The 19,895-nt window shown below is 33.0% G+C and overlaps 5 protein-coding genes across 5 annotated transcripts in view; 2 read left to right on the top strand and 3 right to left on the bottom strand.

Annotated features, from left to right (window-relative positions):
- Positions 1-1,096: 1,096 nt before the first annotated feature.
- Positions 1,097-3,872, bottom strand: LOC109594674 (uncharacterized). The gene is made up of 3 exons (XM_020009915.2): positions 3,708-3,872; positions 1,786-1,923; positions 1,097-1,730 (listed from the first exon to the last, which is right to left on the bottom strand). Exons 1-3 carry the CDS (start codon positions 3,766-3,768, stop codon positions 1,489-1,491), a joined length of 441 nt encoding a protein of 146 aa, XP_019865474.1. The 5' UTR covers positions 3,769-3,872; the 3' UTR covers positions 1,097-1,488.
- Positions 3,873-4,761: 889 nt separating this feature from the next.
- Positions 4,762-5,887, top strand: LOC109594629 (uncharacterized). Its single transcript, XM_020009853.2, has 3 exons — positions 4,762-4,931; positions 5,339-5,461; positions 5,592-5,887. The coding sequence occupies exons 1-3, from the start codon at positions 4,889-4,891 to the stop codon at positions 5,825-5,827; spliced, it is 402 nt and encodes a 133-aa protein (XP_019865412.1). The 5' UTR covers positions 4,762-4,888; the 3' UTR covers positions 5,828-5,887.
- A 51-nt stretch (positions 5,888-5,938) lies between these two features.
- On the bottom strand, positions 5,939-11,624 carry LOC109594682 (uncharacterized). The gene is made up of 6 exons (XM_020009923.2): positions 11,414-11,624; positions 10,636-11,360; positions 10,396-10,588; positions 7,361-10,343; positions 6,815-7,308; positions 5,939-6,756 (listed from the first exon to the last, which is right to left on the bottom strand). The coding sequence occupies exons 1-6, from the start codon at positions 11,571-11,573 to the stop codon at positions 5,945-5,947; spliced, it is 5,367 nt and encodes a 1,788-aa protein (XP_019865482.2). The 5' UTR covers positions 11,574-11,624; the 3' UTR covers positions 5,939-5,944.
- Positions 11,625-12,090: 466 nt separating this feature from the next.
- Positions 12,091-19,895, bottom strand: part of LOC109594640 (monocarboxylate transporter 2-like) — a 99,956-nt gene continuing 92,151 nt past the window's right edge. The window contains exons 4-9 of the mRNA XM_049961137.1: positions 18,602-18,751; positions 14,434-14,767; positions 14,096-14,378; positions 13,869-14,043; positions 13,540-13,809; positions 12,091-13,481 (exon numbers count right to left, since the gene is read on the bottom strand). Coding sequence (XP_049817094.1) covers positions 12,955-13,481; positions 13,540-13,809; positions 13,869-14,043; positions 14,096-14,378; positions 14,434-14,767; positions 18,602-18,751 — 1,739 coding nt within the window. The 3' untranslated portion in view covers positions 12,091-12,954. The remainder of the gene's footprint in view (positions 13,482-13,539; positions 13,810-13,868; positions 14,044-14,095; positions 14,379-14,433; positions 14,768-18,601; positions 18,752-19,895) is intronic.
- Positions 15,502-18,141, top strand: LOC109594643 (centrosomal protein of 120 kDa). The gene is made up of 2 exons (XM_020009876.2): positions 15,502-15,692; positions 15,746-18,141. The coding sequence occupies exons 1-2, from the start codon at positions 15,575-15,577 to the stop codon at positions 18,016-18,018; spliced, it is 2,391 nt and encodes a 796-aa protein (XP_019865435.2). The 5' UTR covers positions 15,502-15,574; the 3' UTR covers positions 18,019-18,141.

Here is a 19,895-nt window from a genome sequence, read left to right as displayed (position 1 = left end):
ATTAGGTATATTTTATATTCGATATTTATTCAGTTCAGTTTTATTCTATTATAACCACGGACCGCTCAAAAGATGTTTTATCTGAATTAAGAAACTTAATAATTCAGTCACATATTGATGCAGTATATCAAAATATTTATTTGATGTTTTTTGAATTTTGGAATAGGGGCAATACATAGAATGGAAGGAAAATGTATAGGTGCATGTACAAACACATCCTAAAAATATATCTATGGAACATTATGTCGATGTATTTATTCCATTAATGTTCAATTTTTAACACAATAATGGTCCAAAGATATGTTGAAGGGGTCTAAATTAAAGTAATTGAGTGTCCATCAAAATCACCTGATCTAAATCCGATAGAGAATTTATGAGAGAGTGTAAATAGAAAAGTTTGACGTGAAACTTACTCGTAAAACGAACATCTTTATAAAAAATCAAAATATATGTAATTTAATGGTATTAACAGTTTGCTAAATTCACTTAATTTAGTATACTTACAAAGTTGATGATATATATTTGGCCAAAAAATGGATATTACAGGTCAATATTTACACAACGTTAATTTGTGATTGTTGATTTTGCTTATAATAGTTTATCAGTGAGTTTACTTTTTATAACCGTCAAATAATATTTTCCATAAACCATTTTGCTGATAATTTTTGGAAATATTTTTAGGTGCATATTTGACATTAAATGTCTTAAAATATATAAATTTGGTTTTAACTAAAATTGTACAATAATGTTACTGTCTTTTCCATTAATTTCCACAATTTATATAATTGTTAGACCATACATTACAGGTCCATATTTACACAACGTTAATTTGTGAATTGTTGATTTTGCTTATAATAGTTTATCAGGGAGTTTACTTTTTATAACCGTCAAATAATCTTTTCCATAGACTATTTTGATGATAATTTTTAAATTATTTTGTGAAGTTATGGAAAGTGTGATTGTCGCATTAATGTAGTAGTTGAAAAAGAACAGTTGATATTTTTTATATTGATTTTATTAAAGAACATACATATTTAAAGTATTTTTATTCCTATGATATGTATAATATGCATGTATGAAAATTTCATGAAAATTTCGGAATAATCCGACAAAAAAGTATTTGGTTGTGGTTCTGTCACTCGTTAAAATTAATGTGCACACTATTTATTAGCACTTTTTTAATTGACTAATTTATGTGGTTCACGAGGGGGTGGACCCGGCAGTGTTTGTTTTAATAAATGTATCAATATGGTTCAAATTTGTTTTATGTAAGTACGTATATAACCTAAACATTTTTATTCATAAAAGAACTAAACATTTCGCAGCACATTAATTAAAGTAAAAGCGTTAAAGTAATAAAATTTTATTCAAAATAATAAAACTACGAACACATGAAATTACGCAACACCAATTACACCCGAAACTGGGTTACGTAAACAACAATTGCTAACGATGTGAGGAAAAGGTAGTGTTTTTACGTACACCAGATTACTCATACCGCAACAGCCTCCAAAACTGAAATAGCAACGCGAAAATGAAAACGGTGCCGGACCTGAGGCCTATCGAAGAATTGCAGTAATCGTTGCTGCACGTGGTGCAGGAATGTTGTCCTGGAAGGATGGCGTTCTGCGCTCGGAGATTGTTGAAGATGTCCTCGCACGTGGACCCGTAACCGATCGATTGGCAGCCCCGCGTCACGTGGTATTCCGTTGGTGAATTCGGATAATGCTCTGGAAAATTATCGATGTAAATTTCGTTCGGTTTAATTGTTATTTCAGTTATTACTTTCGTAGTGATAGGTGCCGCAGACTGATGGTCCGATGCAGTGGACACGTCTCAATCTGCTCTCATCCCCGTAATAACAGGGGTCGTTGTCGTGGGGTCCTAATGTGGCGCTGCATTCGTAGCATCTAATACAATCGCCTAGAAAAATTTAATATAATGAAATATTTTCATATACTGATTAAAAACGGAATATTTGTTAATTTATTTACTTATTGTTTACGACACACTTTTTTGGGGTTGTTAAACATCCGTTGTTTTATTGACAGACAACATTTCTAAAATAGTACGATATGGAAATTGTCGGTCACCTGATATTTTCGGATTTTATTTAAACATTATAAATAAGCGTTATCTGCTTCTACTAATTTCGGGAAATTTGGAACGGACGTTACGAAATTAACGTCAAATTCAAGGTGAAAATGTTTTTGTTTGGAAAATTAATATAATGACGTTTTTAAAAATTCTGATTAGGGATAAGTACTTTCTAATTGTTATTTATTATGAACTATTAAAGCATTCATAGTTAGCAGTTACAGATTAGATTATGATTTTTTTTCAACTTAAAGCATTGTTTTCAATTAAAGTTAAATAATATTTTATTGATCAATACAATTTATTAATATCTATTTAATTGGAAATATTGGAGTGCATATTTCACATTAAATGACTCTTAAAGTATATAAATTTGGGTTTAACTAAAATTGTACAATAATGTTACTATCTTTTCCATTAATTTACATTTAATTGATAGCTCATACATGTTTTAAATACAAAAACATGTAGTATTTATTAATATTTGTAATGTATATATAAGTCATAGATAAAGTTACACATCATTTGCAAAACATTTATAGCCAATAATAGGTAACATGTTAATATAAGTTTTGCTAATAGTTCTCAAAATTTTAGGATCCATTAAAATATATTTTAATTTTTTTTCTTTCTTCTAAAATATTCTAAGTTTCAATAAATATAAAGTTTATAACTATTATATATTTATTATAGTATTTTTATATACAAACTTGTGTTGAAATATCTAATTATTTAATTTATTAAGATAAATTGAGTCATAGATATCTTTAACTAAATAATAAATGCATAAATATTGTAAAATTTTATAATAATTTAATATAATATATTTTGGCCAATAAAATTTCGAAGTTTTTGAAAAAGTAAAAATATTATTTTACATTTGCTTTTTCTTCCTTTAAAAATACTTGTTACATTAAAATTTACTAAATTAATAATTTGAAAATCATACAATTTTTAATACAAACACGTGTACACTTACATACTAATACAAGTATTTGTAAAAAAATCATAGATAGAGTTACTCAATAAACTTTCCTTGAATATTTAGAAATTGTTTCATTTAATAAAGCAGTTGTGTCAATAAGTTTAATACTTTTGGAATAATACTAATGATATTCTGCTTTTGCTTTCACTACCGTTTTAAAGATTTACATAAAAAGAAACCGACTTTAAACTTGTGTAAGTAAAATTAATTTTTCATTTAACACCAAATTTCAATATTTTAAAACTTTACAACTAAATAATCTACAGATTGTACTTTTTATGCACAAAATCGCGTTGCTCTTGCACATGTAAAATTAATTGTCATAGCTAGTTGGATATATTTCTACTACATAAATATTTATATAATAATAATTCAATAAAATTAATTTCAATAAAATTAGTTACAATAATTAATTCAATAATTATTAATAAATTTTTGAAACAATAAAAATATTTTTAGTTCATATGTATATACATATAAAATATGTTCAAAAAAAGTAACAAATTTTAATTAAACAAAATAAACTCTTATTTAATTTTATGTATTTTTTAAATAATTTTTTAATATTCGTAAAATAATTTTAAATTATTTAATTTAAAATTTAAAATAATAAGAAATATCTCACCAAACTTTACAATCCCGAGGAGCACAACAAATAAACCAGCAGTTTTCATCCCAAACATCATAACTATTTAATTAGTTTGTACACTTAATTGGTCGCCTTCGATGACTTTTTCACGACTGAACTAAAAACGTACACGCACTCAGATCTCAAGAAGTGCCACATTTGACAACGCATTTTTGGGATTTAAACAACCGTCCTCTTTGTTTATAACTTTCCCCCCTCTAGTACGCACGTACCAGTTTATTGCATTATTTACGGCCCCGTAAATATTTGTGCAACGTTAATTGTACAAGGTGCGGTGCTTAGTTATAATTAAGGCATTATTTTTAATATTTCCGAAATTATGACTAATGTATTTTCTATATTTAGTGTGTGTAAAAATGTTGATGTAAACTGTCCTGCCTATATTTACGGATTTTCTATTTATATTCGCCTGGAATTTCACACGTACATAGATCTGATTGGTATATCTAACTTTTGACGGATTGTTCGGATGTGAGAACTTTATTTAGTGTATTAATCTATTAATAATAATCCATGGGTTGCACCTGATAATTTTTACTACGACAAGATTTTTAAACCCATTGAGAAATTGTTAATTCATCTCGAACGCGATAAACCTTGAACGTTTTGAAACAGTTACAAGACGAATGGCGAAAAGAACAATAAATTGTTCTTACTCTAGTTGTTAATTAAAGATAATGTTTTTACATGGTCCATCTTGTGTGTTACTTCATTGTCACTTTTTAGTTGATGCAACACTAAGAATCAAGTCATTAAAAAATACATATTAAACTGTTGGAAAACTCGTGACATATTTTTAGCCGTTTCAAAGAAATTCCTTAATTATAACACGCGGTTGTCCACCCCTAAATAAATAATCCACATACATCCTGCGGTCTAATTATACCGTCCATTAGCCGTAACCCAATATGTCAAGGACGGTGTACAACCGATTGTTTATGGTGTAAATTTAGAAGCAGCAACCCGATGACGTGTTGGCGCACGCCACTGGACGGTTTCAGAATGAAACCGCCAAGAATGAGAACGTGTTTCAGTGTATTTCAGGCGGTAACGTCCAGACGCTCGCCCAAATCGCGACGCTGTTTCTCGCATCGCGTTTATGGATTAATTCGACTGTTGTTTTTATCGTGTCTTATGAAATAAACGTACTAATTGGAATGTTGTTTTTGGTTTTCGTTCTGGTTTCAGTTTTTGGTGACGGTAAGAACGACGTTTCGATGACTTCCGCTCTTGTACCGCCGCAAATGTTGGCGCAATATTTGTCCCGTGTTTTGTGTTTGTTTATTTTGTTTTTAAAATGGGAGTTCACTAATCTGTCTTCTTATAAATTTGTTTTTAATTTATTTAACGTGAACCGTCTAATTAATCATTTACTAACTAATATATAACATCAGTTAATTCAGTTTTTGAACATAAAACAAATTATTACCAGATAACCCGATAATATACTACATATTACGTAGACATTGATTTTTACCAATTTAAATCAATTACTAGTAAGGAATTTACGACAACTCAACCTTTAAGTAAAACCGAATAAATTTTATTTTTAGACGTGAAAAATTCGGAAAACATGCAATAAAATTTACTAGTAGCATTTTTTTCAGGTCACTGCCTGAGGTGTTACCATTGCCACCAAACTACCAGTTCCTGCATAACGCCTTACAAAAATTCGATACTGACGAAAGAGTGTGCGACTGGTGAAGTGTGTTTCTATTACAAATACGCCAGTAAGTTAATCATGAACTATTTCTGACGCGAAATAGTAAATCATCCATTAATAATTTAACAGACTCGTAAAGCACATGATTATATTTTATTTATGGTTACTAAATGTAATAACTATTAGATTTTTTGCAGCAAAAATGCCTGACAGTTTAGTGCTGGCAACTGATAGAGGTTGCGTAAAGAACATCACAACGTCCGAAGCTTGCAACTTAATCGGAAGAGAAAAAATACAAAACGCGACGAAGCACGAGAAACTTAGTTGCCGACTCTGCTCATATAATTTATGTAACAGTTCGGCCAGCAAGAATTTTATCGGGTGGCTCCACGTTGTGATAACAATTGTGATATGGATTTACTGTTATATTTGACGATGGCACCTTTGATTTACATTTGTAGTTTATAATAAAGTTTTTGTACTTTCGTTAGAAGTTTTCGTTTTATTTTTATTTAGGGACAAACTGGGTAAATAAAATTAACAATAAAAATTAACTGGTTTTATATTTTCGGAACAGAAGTATTCTTAAACATTTTACACAATCATCATTTAATAAATCGTTTTCTGAAATAAATTCACATCCGTGTTCCCTAATATATTTACACCATTTATCGTCTGTGATTTTTAATAATTGGTCGAAATGTTCCTCTAGGAATATTTGTGGATATCTGTTGTAAATCTCTAAAATAGTTTCCAAAATTTTATCTTTTTTCCTACTGTTTTCTTGTACAATCATCATCAATAATTCCAAAGTGAGGGAGTTGTTATATTTGTTCTTTATATTCGCAACAACTAGAGCCAAAATGTCTGCAAACTTATCGACAAATTGATTTCTTTCATGTGATTTTATTCTAGAGTCATTCTTTAACATAAAATGCAACTGAGGTAACAAAGAATGACTCTCGCACAAAACCTTACAGCCTAACGGTAACTTACAAGCATTAACAAAAACATCTAGTATCAACAATCTAGTTTCAATATCAGAAATACAACTGCTATACAACTCAGAGAACAATTTCAAAGCCATAGATTTCGAAAAATCGGTAAAATCTTTTTCAGTCCTCAGTCCATCTCTCAATAATTCCAGAGCGAACCTTCGGTGCTCTTTATAGTTTACATCCGAGCTGTGAAGATATGTGTACAATTCTGGTACGGTGCTAAAGTCTAAATTGGGTTTTGCCGTCAAATATTGCGACATTGGCACGTACATTACATCGTTCGGTTGCGTCAGTACTAAAGCCATTCTTGCTAGAAAGATCGCAGCGAAGTTGTTTATCTGGAAACCTTCCAAAAGGGCCGCACCTGAAGAAGAAAATAAGGATAAGATTATGTATAAAGTTTTAAATGTTTGGTAGGTAACCTTTACAAACGGCTTCAATAAACCTGATCCAGAGCAGATTATCTTTGCCGCTCTGTCTCGCCTCCATGTGCAAGTGGAAACGTGCCAAAACATGACATGCTGCTTTTCTAATTTCTTCATCATGACAACTAAGACCTATAATGGTAAGACTCAAAGCTCCGGATTTAGTGAACCTATAAGTCTGCACTTGATTTTCAGGTGCCAACAACTGACTGAAAACCGGCAACAAAAACGACAGATCATAACAACATTGTTCGTCTAGAACTGTTTGGATCACAGGGGTTGAATTGTGCAATTTCGTGTCGAGGGCGTAGTTTTGGATAGTGTTTTCCACCATGTTGTCCTGGAGAATGTCGAGGACATCTCCCATTTTAGGTTGACGAGCCAATTTATTTTCGATTGATGATCTTATTGAATAATGAGTTGCTGCTGCCCTATTCCACAGAAACGGCTTGAAATCGTAGAATTGCGTCTGATCTGCGTTGTTTTCGTACCTAGAAACGTCTAATTAGATATCTTAAAAATAAATAACTCGTAAATACTTACATTTGTAGAAGTCCCATGATGATTTTGTCGCTGGATTTCGTAGTCGCTTGATAAGCGCTCAATAAAACCGGGATGTGGTTCCTCTGCATCAATTCCGGCCAGTTTTTGCACAATACCGTAAATACAGACAGTAAATATGTTTTTACAGTCAAATTGTCGCCGAGTATCGAATCCAGAAATTCAGAGTGTGACACCATGAGTTCGAACAACGTTCTGGCTTCATCCTTTTCGATTGTTTTCTCCAATAGTTCCAATAAATTCGTCAAAATTGACAACAAATTAGAATTACCAGACACACCAAATTTCAATGAAAACTTACAGAACAATTTGAACGTTTCATTCTGCGCCACAGTCTTGAAATCGAACTCTGATTTAACACGCAAAAATTTTTGTAAAATGCTTTGAAAACTTAGGGAAATCTGATTTAACTTTTTGGAATCCTCGTCGTTTTTAGTTTTCCTTTTGAACAACGTCATGTGCAAGTGTATATAAGTTAAAATCATATTGTTGATTTGTTTTTCAGTAACGCCTTCTTTGACAACATTTTCGATCATCGCTTGCAAAATAGATGAGAGAAACACTTCAGAAACGTCGTATTTTTGAACTTTTTCGAAGTGTATGCCGCATTTATCCGCAGTCATGCACTTTTTCACCAAACTGTATAAACCTTCAGGATTGTTCAGAAAGTGTTGACCCACTTTTTGGGGCTTCAGCAATGCCTTGTTTAAACTAGGTTCGAATTTTTCGTAAATTTTCTCAATAAATTCGTCGTTAACGTTCTCACAGATGATTTGCAACAATGGTAGAATTATATACTTCTTTTCACAAACTATTTCAAGATTTTCTTTGATAACCATTAAAAACTCGAGGTTTTTCTTCAACAAAAACTTAGATAACTCAACGTTTTCCTTGTTGTATTCAGAAACGTTTAACAAACTTTCAAACAAACTCTTACTGACATATTTTAGACTGCATGGAAAGTTATGTAAGTAATTTTGAAACGACATAACGATTTTAGTAGCATCAATTTGTTCTTTTAATAAATTCACCACATACAAACTGATATTCGTAATAAGTGTCTCGTGTAATGGATTTATTTCATTGTTATTTTCGCTCAAAAATGTTATTTGTTCTAAACAATAAGCACTAACTTCAACAATCATCGATGAATTGTTAAAATCTTCAGAAAAATATTTGTTCAACAACTCGACGCATTGTTGCAAGTCAAGATTGAACGTTTTTAAAATATCAGTTAAATTTTCAACTTGACATTTATGGGGCTTTTTTAGAATTCGCACGAGTTTCTTCCTGTACGTTTTCAAATATTTTTCCACATCGATTTCTGCTTCTTTGAACATTTTTACACACGACAACAAAATTTTGGAAAGCATGTTTTTGTTCAAATGCGACAAAGAGAATTTCCTCAACAAATTCGGATTACCCAATACAGTTAATATATAATTTTCATGTTCAAGTTTTTCGTTTTTTATAATGTAATCTATGAGAATTTCGAAATTTTTCGCCTGACTTTCACTCGTACTACTTCCGAGAGAGCAAATTTGAAAGGTCGCGAGTTGCAAAAGGTTCAAAATTAGATCGGGATACAATTTAAGATTATCCGAATTGGCGACAAATTCAGTAATATCGCCGTTCAAAAACAAATCGGAAAAAATTTCAAAAACATCAATTTTGCCTTTGTGTTTATTGAAAACGGTAATGTCTTTGTTGCAACAAGCTTCAACGTATTTGGTAATGTTGTCGGCGACGGTAAATTTTTCCATAACATTTTTAAAAGTTGTCGGAAGGGTCTGCGAATGAAATAATGTGAACAAAACGAATTGCGTATATATTTTTAAATGCTTGGATAATTCTATCTCACGTAAGTGATTTAAGTATCCCAACAACATAGGACTTAAAAACGTATGTTTTATACAGTCAATATTCGATGATTCTGTGTTTTCATGGCACAAATTTTCGATAATTTCGCTGAAATTGTTCACGTTTTCTTCGTCACCTCTCAGAGCACTTAATGTGTTCAAATATTCAGGTAGTTTATCATGAGTTTGTCTTAGCACTTCGACAATAGTGTTCGCAACGTCGTCGTCAAACTTTTTCAAATCGAGAACACCGTTTAACCAAATGTTAATTTCATTCTCGCAACCCTCGAAAACGTTTGTTAATTTAAATAGTTTATTAAGTACTGTTAAGGCACTACTGTTGTTGTCTTTGCAATAGAATTTTAATAGTAAAGGCACAACGAAAGAAAACAAGTCGGACTTAAGTGAAAATTTTGAATTGTCAAAATCTACAAATAAATTAATCGATTTAATTTTGATTAAATCGACGTCGGTTTCTAAATTATCTAAATTAGACAAAAATTCAATAAAATCCAAATCTTTGTTGTTCAAAGATTCAAGTAATTGCGGTGCAATATCTTTATAAATGTGTAGTATATCTAAAACGTTACTTAAATAATCAACAGGTTGAATTACTTCAATTTCTTCGCAATTCGCCTCTAATTGCCAGTTGTCCAAAAGCAAAAACGCGTCAGGAAAATTCTTTGTTATGTAACTGGATAAAAATGATTTCAACTTTTGTTGATCCTCTTTACCAGAAACCGATTTAAACCAGTTAACAGAGTGATTTAGATAATTTTGAGCCGATTTCAAAAACTCCAACAATAAAGAAACGACATATTGTTTAATAACGTGGTTTTCAAAGGTTAAATTTTCAGGTATTATGGTCTTTAAGATCGGTAAAGGCAAAACTAGAGATGATATAACTTGTGTGAGCTGATAGGCTGTTAATTCTGACGCACAGAAATCTATACAATTAGGCTGAAGCTCAGACAAAAGTATTTTTGCAAAATTCAATGAATTTAACCATTTCCTAGTGGCTCTAAGTTCCAGATAAGGTTTTAAAGTATTCCACATTGTTTTAGACAAATCTGGACTTGAGCCACAAATTTTTGTCACTAATTGTCCTGTAAAAATTATATAGTAGCATTGAAAATTCTATAATAATTTATCAAATACCTGCATATGAATGTTCCCAAGGCCTATCCAAACTTTCCAAAACAGTGTACATTAAAGTGTTTTGATTCTTTTGACCTAAGCCCATCATATGATCCCGAAAAATTACACCAAACTTGTGTGAAGTGCATAGAACCATCAGGAACTCGTGCACAGATTCACTGACTTTCGATTTCTCAACTTGATCAACTTCCACCTAAATAAATCAATTAATTTATAAATATTTTAAGATAAGTAATTTACCTTCAGTAAAGTGTCTTTCTTCTGTGCCCTAAAACTGGCTGGTCCCTTCCAATTGTACAAATTAACAATATCTCTAATAACAGGTGTGCTAAATGTCTTCATTTTGTCTGTCTTTGAAACACTAGGGTTTTCTAAAATGTGACTTTTCATTGCTGTTATAACAAGACAAACAGTCTCACAATTATCATACTGCAAATCTTTAACAATGCTTGTCAATAAACCACGTTTTCTTAACAACAATAGAAGATTAGGATAGTGTCCATCCACCAGAAAACCAGTCAGAAAATGTATGAAAACATCTCTGACACTGTCTTTTTGTCCAGTGTGTTTTGTTAGCAGTTCAAGGTTCGTTTGATTAAAATTAACTTTCACCAGAACCTCTTGTGCTAAGTTTAAAGACATTGTGGCAATTGCTGTTAATAGTCTAAGAACTGTTTTACGTTCTGCCGTACTGGAGCTCAAATTAATCATCTTGTTGATTAGACCATTGTGGGTGTTTAATATATATTTGCATGCTTCTGTTGCTGAATTCTGGTAATTTGGATATTTTGAGTTAATTTGCAATAATAAAAGAGTAACTAGCTCGAAAATAGCGAGAGGATTTAATGAGGCTTCTAGTTCCAGTTGTTGTAACAGTTCATGACAGTTTCCTCCACATTCCAAGTATTCATATAAGTAATCGTGTTTCTTGTTTCCTTTAACACAACTCAGAAAACGTGTTATACCTAAAAGTTATCAATAATTACTATAAGCTTCAATGAAAAAGGAATGGTATTACTTGATATTTTGTCCCCTTCGGATAGTTGTTTTCTGAATTCCTTTGCTGAGAATGTTTTCGTCTTTTTGTTGGGTTGATCACTGGATTTCTCGTCGTTAATTTTATGCTTTTTAAAAGTGTCCTCATTTTGTACAACTTCTTCGACCACTTCCATAGTCATTTGAAATAAAACTAAACAAATTTAATACAAAACACTAAATACACATGTGTACTGAATGTTGATCAAGTTGAGGTTAGAATTTTGAGGTTAGATAGTGTATATAGGGGAAATTTAAATTTTAAATGTAAGAAAAAATATATAAATAAACACAACTACTAATTACTTAAAATATGAGTTTTTTATTTTAATTTATGTATTTTTTTCAATAAATAACTAATTTATTTTGAATGTGTTAATTTAATCTCATAAAAAATCTGTGATCTTTTGATTAATTCGCTTCTGAAAGTAAATTAAATTCGAGGTTATCATCCAAAATTAATCAAATAGTTAAAATATTATAAAACATTATTTTGTTTAAATCTATAAAATCTATTTTATAGAAGACTCATATAATTAAAAATTTATGTATTTCATTTTCCTTTGAATATTTTATTGTAAAGAATGTTACGATAAATAGGATAAATAATTATTGGATGTATAATTAAAACAAACTTTATTTTTAAATATTTATTTTTCTTAAACAATGATCTCTCAAATAAATTATGAACGAGTACTTTAGAAAGGTACTAAAAGTTGTAAATAATTTGACGAGTGTTTTAACAATATGTTAAGTCTTATATATTTTTATAGAGTATCTATTAAATATACATTTAGTTAAGTGTATTGTTCCCTCATTAATCGTCTACAAAATTGAATTATATAATGCTAACGCTAATTTAGATTTTAATATTTCAATCTAACATGTGCTAGTATTAAATAAATTGCAATCACAACCATTTATATTGCTGAAATATACTTTTATCTAAAATTTCGAAATAAATCAACAACATAATCGCCTAAAAATGTGGTAGACAATTGTTTTGGAAAATATAACAGGAAAATATCTATAGGTTCATGAACACTTCAAGCCTTCTACCACATATTTTTCTTACTCTAGCAAAATAAGCATTAGTTTATTTTAAAGTCTTTTATATACTCTTTTAATTATGATATATTTTATTTAAAAATGTAACAATGACTAGACAAATGAACTATTTTACAATTACTCAATTTTAACAAAATATTTAGGATATTGATCACAAACAAAAATCACCTAATGTTCTTGTATCTTTCCTAATAAATAATTAAAAATTAACAGTGGTTTTATACAAAATACAATCGCAATGAAAAGTGACAACATTTAAAATTGATATTTACGAGTTCCATATAATTGAAAAATGATTGGAACATTAATAATCCGAATCTACATGATTTGTACTGTATTGTTGTTCTTGTTACCGTGATAATAATCAATTCCTGAACGTTGTATTAATCTTCCAAACATTTTCACCTAAGACTCCCTAAAATTCGTTGGATGAATACATAAGAACGCGTTTCTTGACTAAACCGAGGTGGTGATTTGCTCGATGACCTGCACATTCCTCACCACAGGTCTTCGGTACGATCCATATTGGTCCCACCTTGCCAAACCCTCAGGTACACTCTTGCTCGGCCTCAGAATACTCCTTGTTCGGGGCAGATGCACGTATCTTATGTAATCCGGATGGTGATTGTGAGCGTGCTTGTGATGGTGATACGGATAGCCCGTGTGGTCGATATTGGCTGCGTAGCTCAGACTCTTGGGCAGGTACTGAATGTGCGCGTGGTGTTCCGGTTTCCTGAACGAATGACGATGCAGGCTGGACCGATCGAAGGTCTGATCGTAGTTCGAGGAGAAAATTCTTTCATAATGATTCGAACCTTGTCGATAAAAATTGTACGGCGGAAGATCCGGCGTGTACAAGTTGTTGTAGGGGCAAATGCATTCGTTCAGGTTGTTAATTGTGCAGTTGTTCAGGTTGCAGTTGTTTGGCGTTGTATTTATTGTGTGGTCTTTGCGCGTGCCCACCAGAAACATCAAACTAGCACCTGAAACAATAAGTAAATCCTTATTGAAGAAATGTTGAAGTAAATTTGTAACTTGTACCAATTATTGTGGTGACAAAGCTGAAGTAGTAACCAGCTTTTGGGTAAGTTTGGTTAATGTAGCCAGTAATAGGTATTCCTAGAAGAACGGGAAGAGATTTGGCACCCTGAATAAAACTCCAGGCTTTGGTGAAGTGCCTTCCTCGTACCCGTTCCAATGCGAACATCTTCAATGAATACGTAAAACCGCCTAAGCATATTCCATACAGCCACACGAACAAGACATAACCGTGGTAACCTTGAACTGCACTCATCGCAAGTAAAGATATACCTAAAATGTTAAATAGCACAATAAATGATCTTTCAATTATAGTTGATTATTATTTATACCTATTCCGACCATTGCGGCTTGGCACAAGTATTGTCTCGAGATGAGACATTGGGAACTAGGTCGTACTATAACTAATCCGAAGCCTACGCAACCTAAAGCCGAGGCGAATCCCATGAACGTTTGCAAGAGGACTAACGCCGAGTCTTCTAGTCCTTCTTTATAACCTTGGTACACCTAAAAACGAACAATTAATTATTGTTTTAAAAATAGTTAATGAAGGTGGTACCAAATAAAATATGGGTGCATATATTCCTAAGGCACCAAAGGCGCTGGCAATAATAAGGACCCTGAGTCCCCGACTTTTGAGGGGACTGAAGTCGAACATTGGCGGTTTTTTCACTTTGGCGTGTGATTTTTTTTCCTTAACCTTCTTCCTTTGGTTCTTCAGATGGTTGATTGCGCTACGTTGCGGGTGGTATAAGTTGGCGGATCGGTAGACGATTGGTAAGAAAAATGCCACTGCCAATAATCCCGTAATCGCCTGCAGGCCCAATCTCCAACCCAATTTCCTTCAACATAAAAAGTGATATAAAAAATACACCGCAAATTATTCTGAACTCTTACCCCACTGCTTCCTTGTATAAAACAGAGAATAGTGCAATTCCTACTCCAGTTCCAGCTTGAGCAACCATCTCTACGAATTCCCTGCGCCTTTTAAAATAATGTCCAAGCACAATTGTAGATGTTTCCCTAACGATTCCGGCACCAATTCCTAAAACTATGCCGTAACTTAAGAGTGCTTGGTGGAATTGAACGGCAAACGAGGTGAAGAGGCAAGCTAATGCTGTTAGGAGGCCGCCGATAAAAGCTGCTAATCTGGTTGATTTTCTTCTGCAAATTGCTACTATTAATGGCGACGTTATGAATGAGATACAGAGACAAAGGGCACCCATCCATGCTGTAAAAATATTAATAATTTTATAGTTAATGAGTTTATTATTTAATATTATGAAAATACATAAATATGTTATAGAAATAGTCATAAATGGACGTTAATTATATTGTGAAATGAATCATAAGTAAAAATATTTGCTCCATTAATTAAATAAAATAATAGGGCGCATTATGAAAAGTAATATAATTTTGTATTTGCCATTAATTATCTTTAACGGGAACGAATGATGGATATTAAAACCCTGGATGTAATTATAAGTTAATTTAGCATTGGTGTCTGGCACGAATCACAGTAAAATGAAATTTAACGATTGTTCTGTGGCTGTAATCTTGTATTCCTTGTTGCAGCCAGTGGAAATTGGGATGATTTTTTATTTGTACAATTTATGGGCGCTAAGCCAAGAGATTTAAATTATTTACATTCTGGAGTAGCCCGTTTATCTAAATATATGTAAACTTAATTAAATTTAGACTGTACATCCGTTTAATACAAATTTCATTCAAATGATTATTATTGAAGATTGCGACAGATAATTTTAATAAACGCTTTCCATTTTCACCGAATACTGGAAAAAATGTAGACAGACGTAAATAAAGGACTGTCCAATTTAGATGCTCAACAAACAAAAATTTAATGAGTTTCTAACAAAAATCAACAGAACCGTCACTCAGTCAATTATATAAGAAATGTGAACGTTAAAGGATTTTAGCTTGTGACAGTTCACGTCATGTCGACGTTCCGTTCCGAGCACGATTTCCATTCGCTGCGACCTTAATTATTTGTTTTCGTTTTTCAATCTCTTCTATCGCAATGAACCAGCTGAGCGGAAAGTTTGTGAACGTGGTGCTGGCTATCGAGGAGGGCAGAGGGATGGACTTTTTGAAGTACCCCGTCAGCATTGTAGCCAATTTTAATGGGCGGGTGCTCGGTAAGATGACTAGATATTTACATTAACTCACTCTAAAATAAAATTATTTTCAGAATCGGACAAGGTGGACGGCCAGGAAAGTCCGTCGTTCAACACCGAATTGGTATGGGAGGTCGAAAAACGTGACTTGCGCAAAATACGAACTGCCAATCAGCCGTTGAGGTTGGAATGTTTGACCTGCGATCAAATGAACAGGAAGGAGCGCGTGGGATTCAGCTTGCTGAGTCTGCGCAGCGCAAAGATAATCCCGTTAAAGGATGTCAAATCCCCGGTACCGTTCTACTGGCAAAAACTTATCGGCTGTCAGTTCGACAAGAAGAGTTGCCATCCGGAACTTTACATCTCCCTGACCATCAGAGACCATTTGTTACCATCAGGCACAGAAGTCGAAACTAATGATTACATGCCATATATTTCTGAGGAGGAGAATGACAGTGCTGATGAGTTGGTGGACAGAAGTGTTCCGGTTCAGTATTTGGACGACGGGTACATACAAATTGGGGAGGATCACGTAGCCATGCAGCCTTACACTTTCAATATGTTTGTGGCGAAGGCCATTAACTTGGACACATTGTTGCCGGAAGTCCTTGTCTTCAGGTCAAACCGTGAGAGATATTACATGTCATTTAAAATATTTGGTATCACTATTAAAACCAAACCATTCTTTCACGAACTACACGAGGATATATTCTTGAACGAGAAAATTGTCGTTAGATTATTGTCGTCATTAGACATTCTGAAGAAATTTTTCGAAATACAACCAATAACAATAAATTTCTTCTATGGAAGAGACAAATTGGGACTAACCACTATTGATTTGAAATCTTTGCTTCCGCCAGATTTAACTAACAATTTCCCCGACGACATGATAAAAATGCAAAACCAATACTACTTCAAGTTTCCTTCCGTAAACGGTATCGTGCCAAAGGATGACAAACAAAGAAGTCCATTTATAGATATAGAAACAAGTTTAAGGGAGTCGAACGAAAAACGTCCAATAACAGGTCGAGGTGAAGGGGATCAAAAAATGGGTTTCGCGGAAAAAGTACCAAAAACATTTTCCCCAACTGGTAAAGGTCAATACGTCGCTACTGCTAAGTCAGTTCAAAGCTTGCCAAAAGAGTCTAACGTAACGGTAACTCCTAAGTCATCGCAACAACTATCTACTTCTGAGACATTGGACATGTACAAGAAGTTTTCACTGGAGGCTACTGTTAAAAGTATTGTGTGGAAAAAGGATGTTGGTACCAGATTCATATTTAAATTTATACATCCAACAGCGCAAACTTTTATAACCGTTTTTATAGAGATTGATAACACAACTAATGAAGAAATAGGTTTGACCAACTTGTTGGTAAAAATGCCTTACATTTCAACCGACAGACACATACAAACACTAATCCAAGCCTGGCGCCCAAAATTCTGCATACTGAATGAAGAAGAAGATCCAATCACAGAAGAATATTCATTTAATACTGAACTAAACAATTCCGACTACGTAAGTAGTACACTTAATCTGGAATCGGCAACCGGCACGGAAATAATCGCAGAGGTTACGATTAGTGCAGCGCTATTAGAGTTTGACATCGAAGACATCGGCGATTCGGACTTAGTGATGAATCCTCCAGTTTTGGACGAGATAATTTTCATTAAAGAACTAGGTGATTTGCAAAAGTGGAAGCTTCAGGAACGTGAAAGGTTTGAACAGGCGTTAGAAGAGCTGGAAGTTAAAGAGATGAAATCGAAACAGGAGGAATTCGAAGCCAAGAAAGTACAGATGCAGTCGCAACTGAACATACAAATGAACAAGTGTAGGAAATTACAGGATGAACTAACACGAAAACTGGAACGATTGAAGACCGACAAGGCTTTGCACAACAAACGGAACAGATCACACATTTATGAGAGCATCTTGAAGGATAATATGAAGAAGTATAGCGGTTGCGAATCACAAATTATTATCGAACAGTTGAGCAAGATGGAACGGGACAATCATCATTTGAAGGAACTCATTGAGGAGAACAAAGCTAAACTGGACGAGGTGGAGAAGAGTACTTTAACGAAGGAACAGACGCAGAATCTGTTGCAGGAACTGAAAGGACTAGAACAGAAATTCGCCGAGGCGCAAGACGCCAAGAAATACTTCAAGGAGCAATGGAAGAAGGCATGCGATGAGATACACGAATTGAGAACGGACGACATGAAACATATACAGGAAAATATCGTGCACAACAAGAAGGCCTTAAGTCAACTTAGCCTTGACGGATATTCGAGCACCAGTTTGGGCTCTCACCGAGATATTAACACTTCCAGAAGCTATATGTGACTTTTACACACATTCTATTGCATTTTATATAATATTTACTGCCTCTTTTAAATTTATTTTGTAATTTTTGTAATACATCGTTTGTCACTGTGCCTATATATGACATTATATTATTTACATTAATGGAGTTTCAATTCAGGAAATTTTAAACCTATACGAGAGTTTAAATCGTGGAATTGTCATAAAATATCCAGAGTATTCAAATCATTGTGTGTAGTGGATTTATTGTCCATTATAGTGTATATCACGATTCAATTTCGCTATAAATTCATGGCGTAACTGTAAATTAATAATTATATGAATTTCAGTTGCCAGACGTTGATTTAAATGCATAAGTTACTTAATTTTGTATGATTGTCGGTTATAATACGGGTCCATGTGATAAAAACCATAAAAGTAAACGTGTACAATGTCTGAAATTGAATAATCTGTAAACAGGAAAGAATAATTATACACCTCCTCCGACAACTCGTGTAATTTTCAGTCATTTCGTGCGGCCAGGTGTTATTACATCTTGTTATGGTCCGGTCACGGAAAAAATGCCACCAAAGCGGCAATACGGTGGATAATTTATGCGTTTTACCTGTGGCCATAATGTAAAACTCCTTGTCCTGATGTTTTCTGATAAGGAATTTCATAACGTAGAGATAGAGCAGTCCGAAGGCGAGCTGCAGTCCAGATGTGAGTAGGTGGGCCATAAACGCCGCCCCGCACACCAACCAACCCCATCCACCTGGAAAAACGGAAAACATGGGTGAACGGCCGTCATTGAAAAATGAAAAACAAACGTGTGCGTCGCATACACAAACACAGCCACAATGGACTGCGAATGTTTATGTGTTCGCACGCGTCGCACTGTTGAATACGTTCGACATTCATTTCTCTTTTAACACAGAATCTGTATAAATTTGAGACCGTGTAAACATTATTAAAGCGGGAAAAAGTTCGAGTTCGTTCAATCGTAGGGATTAACTCAATTTGGTTTTAAAATTAGATTTTGTATTTAAAATCATACTTCAACATGCTGAGGATTTTTTATTATAGGCTGAATTCCAATTACAGTAAAAAAATTCATTATAAAATTGTTAAAATAATAGTAAAATATGTCTATAAATGTGTGACAAACAAATGAATTTTGGTTATTATTATAAAATCTCATTTTTCTGTCTCACAAACTACTGTTTTTAATGTGGCTTTTTAACGTAGCTACCTCACAAAAACCATTTTTATGTTAAAAAAATAGTCTTTTCTACCTATAAAAATACGCTCGCTAGTTCTGGTTTAAACATTGTAAGCAAAATTGGAGGATTTTTTGCATATTTAAAACTGTAAGTAATAGTTTAATTCATTCGAATAAATGTTTAACTGCAATTTGTTGAAAGTTTAAATGATTTAAAACATTTTCGGACGACTCAATTAATAATGTTTTCTTCAATAGTAATAAAGAAACTTTAATATAAATATTGTGGACGTTGTTACCAAAGGGACTGTATGGTTCCTGCCGATTGGTTTGGCCCCGTTTCTTATACAAGTGGATGTCTGTTATTAAGTACTACCAATATTAACTGTAGAAAAATTGCTTATTGTGGATTCAGCTCTGAAAACCTTGCTTAACTAAAAAGGACTACATTTCATTAATTTTAGCTCATCTCCGATTTAAACAGAAAAGCTATTAACAATTAAAAGATTAACAAGTAATTACAAAGAAGCACCAGTTATGTACACAGAAATAATAATGGAAAAAAAAAATAAAACACCAACCACAAAAAGAAAGATATCGGCTCCATCTCCATAAGTGAGAGTGGCACTTTAAATAGAAGATTTTAATTACCTTAGCCCTGATTAGTCTATGTAATTTATGTTAGTTTTTTAAGAAT

The sequence above is a fragment of the Aethina tumida genome, chromosome 1, assembly GCF_024364675.1.
Source record: "Aethina tumida isolate Nest 87 chromosome 1, icAetTumi1.1, whole genome shotgun sequence".
Classification (NCBI taxonomy): domain Eukaryota; kingdom Metazoa; phylum Arthropoda; class Insecta; order Coleoptera; family Nitidulidae; genus Aethina; species Aethina tumida.
Note: the sequence above shows the minus strand (reverse complement) of the source record. Positions and strands in the feature narration are given on the sequence as shown.

Excerpts from the sequence above, each read along its gene's own strand:
- LOC109594674 (XM_020009915.2), bottom strand. The coding sequence starts at position 3,768 with ATGATGTTTGGGATGAAAACTGCTGGTTTATTTGTTGTGCTCCTCGGG. Across the intron at positions 1,924-3,707 it reads CCTCGGGATTGTAAAGTTTG|GCGATTGTATTAGATGCTAC; the intron begins GTGAGATATTTC and ends AAATTTTTCTAG. Across the intron at positions 1,731-1,785 it reads CGGCACCTATCACTACGAAA|AGCATTATCCGAATTCACCA; the intron begins GTAATAACTGAA and ends ATAATTTTCCAG.
- LOC109594629 (XM_020009853.2), top strand. The coding sequence starts at position 4,889 with ATGTTGTTTTTGGTTTTCGTTCTGGTTTCAGTTTTTGGTGACG. Across the intron at positions 4,932-5,338 it reads GGTTTCAGTTTTTGGTGACG|GTCACTGCCTGAGGTGTTAC; the intron begins GTAAGAACGACG and ends CATTTTTTTCAG. Across the intron at positions 5,462-5,591 it reads TTTCTATTACAAATACGCCA|CAAAAATGCCTGACAGTTTA; the intron begins GTAAGTTAATCA and ends GATTTTTTGCAG.
- LOC109594682 (XM_020009923.2), bottom strand. The coding sequence starts at position 11,573 with ATGACTATGGAAGTGGTCGAAGAAGTTGTACAAAATGAGGACACTTTT. Across the intron at positions 11,361-11,413 it reads CGAAGGGGACAAAATATCAA|GTATAACACGTTTTCTGAGT; the intron begins GTAATACCATTC and ends GATAACTTTTAG. Across the intron at positions 7,309-7,360 it reads ATCATGGGACTTCTACAAAT|GTACGAAAACAACGCAGATC; the intron begins GTAAGTATTTAC and ends AGACGTTTCTAG.
- LOC109594643 (XM_020009876.2), top strand. The coding sequence starts at position 15,575 with ATGAACCAGCTGAGCGGAAAGTTTGTGAACGTGGTGCTGGCTATCGAG. Across the intron at positions 15,693-15,745 it reads TTTTAATGGGCGGGTGCTCG|AATCGGACAAGGTGGACGGC; the intron begins GTAAGATGACTA and ends AATTATTTTCAG.